At 34.5% G+C, this 11,575-nt stretch overlaps 1 protein-coding gene across 3 annotated transcripts in view; it reads right to left on the bottom strand.

The window, feature by feature from the left end:
* Window positions 1-267: 267 nt before the first annotated feature.
* The window catches only part of TINAG (tubulointerstitial nephritis antigen), a 79,405-nt gene continuing 68,097 nt past the window's right edge, over window positions 268-11,575 (bottom strand). For 2 of the 3 annotated variants that reach the window (XM_090282606.1, XM_090282607.1), the window contains 2 exons: window positions 8,554-8,599; window positions 268-2,300 (listed from right to left, as the gene is read on the bottom strand). In XM_090282606.1, coding sequence (XP_090138732.1) covers window positions 2,169-2,300; window positions 8,554-8,599 — 178 coding nt within the window. In that variant the 3' untranslated portion in view covers window positions 268-2,168. The remainder of the gene's footprint in view (window positions 2,301-8,553; window positions 8,600-11,575) is intronic. The other variant, XM_090282608.1, reaches the window with a different exon arrangement.

Raw genomic sequence — 11,575 nt, 5'->3', positions numbered from 1 at the left:
CAAGCCAAAAGCCTAATAATATTTTTCTTATTCTTTTATAGTTCTCTGCCAGCTAGTCTGTGTCTCTCCTTTAGCTCTGCGTGTATTTGCTGAACTGACATATCTTGTGCCTTCCCATGGCACTTACTATTGTTATATTCTATTTTTTTTTTCCTTCAAATTGTTGGGATCGGTTTCCTCGCCAGTTGGTATGGTTAGAAGAGTAGGAAATTTTAAAACAGTGGAATTTTGGCCTATAATCTAGAACCACACACCACAATGAAAAAATTAATTCCACAATTTTTGTCCATTTATTGAAATATATAACAAGGATAGGTTGGATCAAACTAATCCCATTAACTGTTTTTAAAAGCAATGTTAGCCACCTTACATTTTAGCACCTTATTATTTATTATTTCATCAGTCTTCAGCACCTACGTGATGTTCTGAAAGTATTTTAATACCTTTAGCAGAGACACTGTTGGTGCTCTGCCTGTACCCCCTCATCTGCATCATTTCAGTGGACATCAACCTGACATCTGACATCCAACCACCAAAACTTGCATTTCTTTGCCTGTGTATCTTTTTCTTGACACTGGAGCCAGCTTTTCCCACACTTATGCCAGATCAGAACAGCCAGAGAATTCATGGACCCCAGGAGCAGCTCTCAACCAATGAACTTTTTTCTTGGGGGTGGGCGGGCACATGTCTGAGGATTTATCAACAGTCCCCAGTGGGATAAGAACCAGTCCCCTGTGGTGCTGCTTTGCTTGTTAGTGCGTCTTCACTGTCCACCTTCAATACCTTGTGTCACTGCCCCCCCTCCTCAATGTTCCCTTCACCCCATTTGCATTCAAAAATTTATCTCTGGGGCTGCATCTAAAGAAACCCAAACTGAAACCAAACCAAATCATTTCTCGACTCTCTGGGGAAACACTAGCCAGTTTCAACAAAGTGATTCTGACTCATGTATATTTTCCAAGGAGAAACCATATGAATAAAGCTGCAGTGAAAAATGGAGAAAACAGTAGTTGCACTTCACCTTTCTGTGCTCTGCTTCCTCCCATGTTCAGCATGTCTGGCTTATTTAATCAGGGCACCTTTGGGCACAATGACATAGAAAAGCTCCACACTGAGAATTAAGATGAAAAAGTGCCCAGAAACAAAGGCCATGGATATTCCACCATTGTAGTTACAATTGGCGATGCTCACTTACTGATCAGCTTTGCTTCTTCATTTATTAGTTTACCTATTAAAGTGCCAGTGAATTGTGAAAAAAATTATATTCTTTTCCAGACCATTATGATGATGGATTTTTATTTTTCTGACCATAGAAAACTAAAAATTAGATTCAAATTAGTACCAGTTTAGCTGACTTTCTAGTGGATTTGTTCATCTGGCTCAGGGCATACTGCTGTTTGGGGGTAAATATGTTATCTTTCCATATACATTTTTGCAGCTGATTTTAATAGACTTTATGCAAAGTGTACTGGCTTCCAAAAGTAAGGTGTCTATGTGCCAAGACTATACTTCTATTGTTAGCCTCTAAGCTGTTCAACACTTAGCATCTTCTCCACTTTACCTGCCATTCCATTCCACAGTACCATTAAGAGTAGTTATTTGCTGTGGAGAGTTACTTTCCTTTTGTGTTCGATTGTAAATTCAAATGAAAAGAAACAAAACATAGCTTATTGAAAGAAACAATTAACAATCTATTTTCATTGCTTTTGGGAAAATATAAACAAGTTCTGAATTAAGGAGGCATTATTTGGTTGAAAAAAGTCATAAAGAATGTAAATTGGTGCTTCCATTGTTTTTGTAGTTGAAAGCCCTCATTGGTCAAAGGGAGAAACCAAATCATTTACAAATGAATGCTATGGATCTTTAAGACAAGTGCCATCACTGTCTGTGAACTATCAAAGTCAAAAGCACATTGTCATGAGAGAAAAGACAAGAGGGAACCTTAAAGGCATGTATCTAGCCACTCTGCTGTTCTCTCTCAGTGTTTTCATATACTCAGTAACGTACAGAAAGTAAGAGCATAAAACCTGGGATAAAACAAGAAAACAAGCAGATTTATAATAACAAGGTGAAGAAGCAAATAATTCACAGTCACAGAGAACCTCACATTGCTTAATTCCAATTTAAGAAGTTACTTAAATGCATGGTTTAGGAAATCTGATGATGTGTTATGGCTCATCTGAACTTAGATGGCCCCAAGCTGCGATAATCAATTTTTCAATGTCAGACTCATTTACTCCTCGAAGAATCCTGAAATAGCCATTCTCTCCCCATGACTTTCCCCAGGAATTGGCAGCAATCTGCAAAAAAAAAAAAAAAAAAAAATGTTGAATATTATACTTTGATATTTTAAAATTCTGCCTGTAAAAACAAGGTGGACTCATATGTAGCTTTAAATACCTGTAGGCTTATTATAAATTATATATTTTCTAAATAAGAATAAAAGTTATATTATTCATCAGTTAGATTAATATACATGTGCATTTATGTTGGCAATAGCCAGGATTGGTGTAACACCTCTGAGCACCTCAGAGACAACAGTAGCACATGCATGAGAGCTTGAAATGAAACATCAGAAGACACACAAGGTCCTGCTATAGTGTCTACTATGTGAGTGGCCCAGTGCTAGGCACTCGAGAAACAAAGATAAATAATATACAGTAGTCCCTCTCTATATCACTGTTCACTTATCGTGGCCTCACTGTATCGCGGGATTTTTAAGAATATTATATTTATTTATCGCGGATTTTTTGCTATATTGCAGGATTTTGTGGTACTGTATATGTATGTTGTTAAAGTTACATAGGTTTAAGAGTGTAGAATAAATATAAGGTTCCTACTTCATGGTGGCGGGGGGGGTCTGGAACATAATACCCGTGATACGTGAGGGAATACTGTATTATCCTCTGTTCAGGGAGCTTATACTCTAATGAAATGCAACCAGCATAAGGCAAGTGCTAAGGCAGAAATATGCAGAGGGTGCTCTTAACATCAGCAGAGGGCCATCTCCCTTATTTGGATGGTTCAGGAAACTCATCAAGGGGAAAAATGCCACATGAGATGCTTGTTAACCAGATTTTAAAAAGGAGCAGGGAAGATTTGGGTAAAAGGAAAAACAGCATAAACACCAAAGCATGAAGCAGAATGAAGCAGGGAAATGAAGCAATGATATTGTTATAAAATTAGATCATAAAATACAAGCAGGAAATAGGTTATGAGGCTGGAATGTGAGGTAAGGAAATCCATATTGAAAAAATAACAATGAAAATAATATCAAGTTTTAGAGTTGCTTTTCATATGAGAGCAAGTTAGACCAAAAAAAAAAAAGTTATTTGATTGCATTATTTTGTATAAAATGAGATGGATGGATTTAATAATTTCAACACAAGAGGAAGCAAAACTAGCCATAATGAAGTTGGAAGGCTTAACAGGGTCAGAGAAAACAGGGAGAGTAATACGCATGTTGAGTAAGTAAAATCAATGGGAATTAGAAATTTTCTTTCATTTTTTATTTTTACTTTTTAAATATGAGGGTGTTTAGCAAGAAAGTTGGGATAGGTCCAGAATGTCTCCTAGGTTTAGAGCTTGAGGGACTAACTGTACAGGAAAGCAAAAGCATCAAAGTAGTATATAAAAAAAACATGAAAGCCAAAAGGGCACACAGAAGGGAGTGTGCTTTTTCTGACCACAACTAAATTCATCAGAAAAGCCCAATAAGATAATAACAAATTATTCACAGGATTTGGTAAATTAGGGACTTCACAACAACAACTTCTATGCTGGCCTCACACTCATCCTACTCTGGGCCCAAGATGGAACATTTTCTTGGATGTGGTCTACACTGATATTCTCAAGGCATATAATGTTGCAGTGAGCTTTCAGTGTTTTCTACCACATAAGAGAAGGCAGATTCATTCGGCAACAAAAATGTCAGCTTTAATAAAAAACTGGCCCTTGCTGGTGTGGCTCAGTTGGGTGGAGCATTGTCTCATACACTAAAAGGTTGCGGGTTCGATTCCTGGTCAGGATGCATACCTAGGTTGTGGGTTTGGTCTGAGTAGGGGCATGTATGGGAGGCAACCAATCGATGTTTCTCTCTCAGTCCCCACCCCCTCTCTAAAAGCAATTAAAAAATATCCTCGAATAAGAATAAAAAGGAAAAAGCATGTTCTCATTTCTTTTAAGATTTGACTTTTTTTCCTTTTTTCCCCTAGTTTTACTGAGATACTATTAAAACATAAAACATGTAAGTTTAAAGTATACGCTATGACTAGATACACAGATCTATTGCAAAATGATTACCACAATAATGTTAGTAAACAGCTCTGTTTTTTTCATGTATGTGATTTTTGTGTATATGTGGTGGTAACACTTAAGATCTACTCTCTGAGCAACTTCCAAATATATGAAGGGGGAACCCCCCCCCCAAAAATGAAATATCTTCTGGAGGGAAGGCCTCTTGTAGTACAGAATTCCTCCGCTAGGGGAGCATTCTAGGAACCCATCTATATCAATGTACCTGCTGGCGCCCTTGTGAGAGACTGTGTTTGGCTTCAGTGAATTCTTTTTGAAGATGACACATTTGCTCATTTCATGATGGGTATTTACAAGCACACCTGCTCATGCCATGCTGGGTGTCCAGCAGTTTTTGACCAAAAAATGGCATGTCCCCTATGCCCCACCTTCCCTATTCACCTGATCTCATCCTGAGAGACATTTTGTTTCCCCTATGAAAAAAGTCCTCAAAGGGAAATGTTTTGCTGATGTGGAAGAGGTGAAACAAAAAACAGCAGAAGCACTAAAAGGCATCAAATTCAATGAGTTCAAAAACCGTTTTGAGCAGTGGAAAAAAATGTCTTGATAGGTGTACTGCTTGATATGGAGAGTACTTTAGAGGTGACTGAAGCTTAAACATGTAAGAATAAATACACAATTGTTTATAAATAAATTCCACTTATTGGGAGTCCCCCCTTGTACAATAAAGTATTGATGATTATAGTTGCCATGTTGTACATTAGATCCTGAGATCTTATTTACCTGGTAGTTGGGAGTTTGTACCTTTTGACCAGCATCTCCCCATCTCCCCTAACCCCAAAACCCTGGCAATATTCTCTTCTCTGTTTCTATGAGTTCAGTTTTTAAAAATTCTGTATGTGAGAAAATACAATATTTTTCTCATCTGTCTGACATTTTACTTAGTATAATGTCCTCAAGGCTCGTCCAAGTTGTCACAAAAGGCAGAATTTTCTTCTTTAAGGCTAAATACTATTTTATTGTGTAATGCACAGGGTGGGGCAAAAGTAGGTTAACAGTTGTTTTTGTATGAAAAATAATACAAAATAAATAAGTAATAATATAAGAATAAACTCTGTGTTTCACATACTCACACTATAAACCTACTTTTGCCCACCTTGTATATACCACATCTTCTTAATTCACTTACCTGAGGATGGACAGTGAGGGTGTTTCCATGTCTTGGCTATTGCAAATAATGCTGTAATGAGCAGGGGAGTACAGATATGTCTTCAATATTCTTTTTTCATTTTCTTTGAATATATACTAATAAGTGAGATTTTGCATCACCATATGGTAGTTTTATTTTTAATTTATTGAGGAGCCTCCATACTGTTTTTCATGGTGGCTACACCAATTTACTATGCACAAGGGTTCCCCTTTCCCACATCCTCATTAGTGCATGTTTCTTGTCTTTTTGATAGTAGCTATCCTGACAGATGTGAGGCTAGGTATCTCAGTATGATTTTGCGTTCCATTTCCCTGACTGTTAGTGAAGCTGAGCACCTTTTCACATATCTGTTGACCATTTTTATATCTTCTTTGGAAAAATGTCTTCAAATCCTTTGCTGATTTCTTAATCAGATTGTTTGGCTTTTTGTAATCGAGTTGTATGAGTTCCTTGAAGATTTTGAATATTATCCTTTAACAGATATACAGTTTGCAAATATTTTTTCCCTTTCGATAGGCTGCCTTTTTATTTTGCTGATTGTTTAGTTGTGCAGAAGCTTTTTAGTTTGATGTTGAATTTTGCATTTGTTGCTTGTGCTTTTGGTATCTTATACAAAATATCTTTGCCAAGACCAATGGCAAGGAGATTTTTGTTCCCTATGTTTTCTTCTAAAAGTCTTAGAGTTCTGGGCTTACAATTAAGTCTTTAACCCATTTCAAGTTAATGTTTGTGAGTAGTATAAGAGAGAGGTCCGAATTTATTCTTCTGCATGTGGTTATCCAGTTTTCCCAAAACCACTTACTGAGGAGATTGTATTTTCCCCATATATCTTCTAGGCTTTCTCGTCAAATATTTCTTGGTCACATGTCAGTGGGTTTACTTCTGGGTTTTCATTCTCTGTCACTGGTCTATGCATATATTTTTATGCTCGCATCACTCTGTTTTCATTACTACAGCTTTATAATCAGAAAGTATGCTGCCTGAAGCTCAGGTTCCCTTTCTCAGGATTGCTTTGGCTATTCAGGGTCTTTTGTGGTTTTTTAATGAATTTTAGGATTGTTTTATCTACTTCTGTGGAAGCTGTCATTGAAATTCTGACAGGGATGCATTGAATCTATACATGGATTTGGGTTATATGAACATTTTAACAGTATGAATTCTTCCAATTCATAAACATGGGGTAGCCTTTCATGTATTTGCTGCTTCTTTAATTTCTTATAATTTTTAGTATAACTCCTTGGTTAAATTTCATCCTGAATATCTATTTATACTATTGTAAGTAGGATTTTTTTTATTATTTATTTTTTAGATAGCTTGTTGTTAATATGTAGAAATGTAACTGAGTTTTGCATGTTTATTTTGTATCCTGCAACTTTACTGAACTCATTTATTAGTTCTAATAGTTTTTGATGAAATTTTCAAGGTTTTTCTATATATGAGAATATATCATTTTCAAACAGAGACAGCTTCGCTTCTTCCTTTCCAATTTGGATGTTTTTCATTTCTTTTTGTTGCCTGATTGCTCCAGTTAGTACTTCAAGTCTACATTGATTAAGAGAAGTAAGAGTAGGCATACTTGTTTTGGTCTTGATCTTGGCAGAAAAGCTTTCAACCTTTCATTATTGAGTATAATGTTTACTGTGGATTTGCCACATATGGCATTTATTATGTTAAGGAATGTTTTCTCTATACTCAATTTTCTGAGTATTTATATCATAAAATCATGTTGAATTTTGTCAAATGCTTTTTTTATCAATTGAAGTGATTATATAAATTTTATCTTTAATTTTATTAGTATGGTGTATCACATATTTATTTGCATATATTGAACTATCTTTGCATCCCAGAGATAAATCTAACTTGGTCATGGTATATGACCTTTCAATGTATTGTTGAAGTCAGTGTGCTAGTATTTTGTTGATAATTTTTGCATGTATGTTCATCAGGGATATTTGGTCTATAGTTTCTATTTTTTCATTGTCCTTATCTGGCCTTGTATCTGGTTAATTCTGATCTCATAAAATAAGTTTGGGAGTACACCTTCTCTTCAATTTTTTTGGATTAGTTTGAGAAGAATTGGCATTAATTCTTTGTTTAATGTTTAGTAGAGTACACCAGTGAAACCACCTTGTCCTGTTTCTTTATTAGGAAGTTTTTGAATGCTGATTTAATCTTCTTACTCACTGTTCTATTAATATGTTCTATTTCTTCATGATTTAGTCTTGGTATATTTCGTGTTTTTAGGACCTTATCTATTTAATCTAGGTTATCTATTTTGTTGGGTTAATGTTAGTCAAAGGATACAAACTTCTAGTTACAAGATGAGTAAGTTATGAGGAGTTAATATACAGCATGGGGATTATAGTTAACAATAATGTATTGCAATCTTGAAAGATAGTAAGAGAATATATCTTAAATGTTCTCACCATACACACCAAAAATGATAACTATATGAGGTAATGGATGTGTTAACAGACCTTATTTTGGTAAGCACTTTGCAATACTTAATGTATATAAAGTCACCACTTTATACACATTAAACTTAAACTTCCTTCAAACTTAGTCTCCTAACACAAAAATTCTGTATATAAAATAAAAATGGGGAATGTTTTCTTTCATTTCTCCCAGAAACACTTTATCTTCACACACTGTGAGAATTATATCTGTAGCCATTTGTATAGTTAATTGATCTGATCCCAAAAGATGATGAAATTCTTTTTGTCTTCCTATACATAAATAATTGACACAAATATTACAAAAGCATCATCTATAGCATAAATACTGTAAGAACACAAAACTAATTGACATATATGCAAGAAGTCTAACAATTACTTTAAGTTTAATATAGATGACAATAGAAAAATATTGTTTTTTTTTACAATTTGAAATTAGAATAGTTGAGAAAAACTATTAATATACATTAGTATATATTAATGATTACAATGAGTTTTTGGTTGCAGAATATGCCAATGTTACAAACAACAGTACAGTGAGTTAGGATGTGACTAGATAATACAAAGCAGGAAGCAGAGACACAGACGATTCTGAAACATTCACTTTACAGTAGAAATTCAAGTAGGGTTACATACCCAAAATTTTTCTTTCCGCCCCCGGGCTCCTCTCAATGTGCCCCATCTATAAATAATAATAATAATAATAATAAATATTGGTATGATTAAAAATGACTTGCATCTAGATAAAATGGATAAAGAAAACATGGTACATATATACAATGAAATGTTATTCAACTGTAAAAAAGAATAAAAACTTGCCATTTTTGAGAACATGGTTATACCTAGACAGTATTATGCTAAAGAAATAAGTAATAGAGAGAGAGGCAAATGCTTTATGACTTCACAGAGGTTTTAAAGTACTTAAATTCCTCTTTTATTTATATCTAGCCCTCTGAAACTCTACATAATGGTATAAATTACAAGTCACCAAGACTAATGATAATAAAAAACAATATCAATATAGATCATTGTTGTAGATAAGAGAATTTTTGTTATAATGGTCATATGTATATATTATTTTATAAAATGGCTATGCACCTAATGTGGAGTTTCTATATACATGTGTATATATGGAAATAAAATTCTATATTCCCAGTACTGGCTCATTTTCAGTGTAGCATGTAACAGTTCATAAATAACTCAAACCTACAATATCTCATTTTTTTCTCCTAACTAAACCCAGTGAGGTAGGTGTTACTAACACATTCTATTTACTAATGAAATAACATAGAGTGGGAAATATTGAACCAGGACTCCAAATCCCACACTCTTTTTAATATGTTCTATTACTTCTCTTACAAGTAATAGAGTTCCCAATGACACTGTGTTCTGAACAGTATCACTTTTATGTTGAAAAAGCATATTGAAGACCACGTTCAGGGGATTTAATGGATTGTGAGGACATAGTTCTGCCCAGATGTCACCCTATCAATCCACCCCTAATTTTCCAAATCCCAACATCAGAGTTCACATCAAGTTATGATGTGCCATAGCATAACAAACATTCCTGGAAGAGACACAGCTTTGTTGTTCAAATATTTTTAACAAGTCAGTTTATAGAAGGTTATTTTCTTTTGGGTACAGAATAGGATAATGGTACCACATGGCATGGAGGTCTTGCCTAAAGATGACGGTTTTATGGTAGAGATCTTGAGGCATTCATAAAAATATATTAATATATTTGGATCATTTGGCATGAGAGTGAGGCATAAAAGGTGATTTGGGTGTGGGAAAACACTAAATAACAATTTTTATTTTCTCTTGTTCCTGCTAGAGGCTAGAAGTGGTTATTACACTGATTGCCATGTCTCTTTTAGTTCGCTGCTACATACAGGGCAGACAAGAACATGTTAAGTTTTCAAATATCTGGGTAGTATAATGGGTAAGTTTAAATTGATTCAATTTCCAAAACCATTTTTGTAGTTTTGTAATTGCATTTACATCTTTTTAACTTTCCTGAAAATCCATCACCACTGAAAAAATCTTACCAGTCATATATGTGCCTACAAATCTTTAAAAACCATAATATACTTCAAGTAGATCATATCTGAAACCTCAAGTCACTCATTTCTTCTCACTTATCATGGCTATCAATACAATTTTAAAAGCATTTAACACTCAATCAAGCTTTCTTTCGATGGCCTGGCTACTGGTTACTTAACATAAAATACAAAACTAAATCAGAAAAATCTAAGCAAATAGTTAACTCCAAAATTATACAGACAACTAAGGAACCCCATATCTGAGATCCTACCAGATTTGGAAAGAAGTTGGGGGCAGACTTGGTTAAGGCACTAAGGAGCCTCCAGAAAAGATACTCCAATCAAGAAATAGATATTCAGCCCTGGCTTGTGTGGCTCAGTGGATTGAGCACTGGCCTGCAAACCAAAGGGTTGCTGATTCGATTCCCAATCAGGGTACATGCCTGGGTTGCAGGCCAGGTCCCCAGCTGGGGACACACAAGAGGCAAACACATATTGATATTTCTCTTCTTCCCTTCCCCTCTCTCTAAAAATAAATAAATAAAATCTTAAAAATAAAAAAGAAGTTTGTATCAGCCATGGCAAGCTTGATCCAATAATTAAGCCTTAATCAAAAGAGAGAAGAGGCAACTGAGAGTATCATTTGTTCCCTGTTACTCTGGACTCAGGAAAGTTCAGAGTTGGGGAAGGTGGAAATCAGACTTGTTAATAAAACCCAAAAGAACTACTTTGTAAAAAACTTTGTATATTCTATTAAACTTTAATAACACTCAAATAGAAGGCAGCACTAAAAGTATATAGAAGTTTCTTTGTAAGATCTTTCAACCTTCTTGGGCTCCAATGCATTGAGGATGGTGCATGCAGAATAAAACATTCAACGGGGGGCGGGGGGGGGGGGACAGAAAAGACATACAAGGAAAAAACACCATGAAACAAATATTGCATTTATTAATAAGACCATTTTAGATACCCCTAGTGACTCTCATAAATATTGAGACACTTTTGGGGAACATGAAGATCTAAAATGGCACATGAAGTTAAGATTTAGCAAAATAATTACTATATATCATTCTATTACCAACAGATTTGAGACTAACTAATTCGAAGAAAACAGAACATTTCCTCACAAAGGAAAAGAGACACTTTAGTATTGTTGTAGAGTCTTTCTAATATCAGCAAATAATTATAAATAAAATAAACTACCTTACTTTGGAGACATCTAAGTAATGTAAAATATCATTTTTACTTTTTTTGTTCAATTGCTTGTATTTTTCTTATATTACTGTAAATTTTGTTGTGATTATCTAAATAAAATTTTGAATGATGTAATAGACAGCAATGATTCTAATGTTGCAAATCTATCAACTCTTTGGAGTGCTGTAGTTTTTTCTTTTAAGAAGCATCACTCTCTAATACACCAAAAATGAGCTCTCAGGAACAAAAGACTAAGAAAACAATCTAATTTATCATTGTGACAAAAAAATAAGGTATCTAGGAGAAAAGCTAACCAAGGAGGTAAAAGACCTGTACTCAGAAAATGATAGACATTCATGAAAGAAATAGAGGAACAACAAACAACTGGAAGAATATACCGTGTTATTAAATTGGAAGAATTA

The sequence above is a fragment of the Furipterus horrens genome, unplaced genomic scaffold (assembly GCF_987537825.1).
Source record: "Furipterus horrens unplaced genomic scaffold, mFurHor1.1.pri manual_scaffold_6, whole genome shotgun sequence".
In the NCBI taxonomy this organism is placed as follows: Eukaryota; Metazoa; Chordata; class Mammalia; order Chiroptera; family Furipteridae; genus Furipterus; species Furipterus horrens.
Note: the sequence above shows the minus strand (reverse complement) of the source record. Positions and strands in the feature narration are given on the sequence as shown.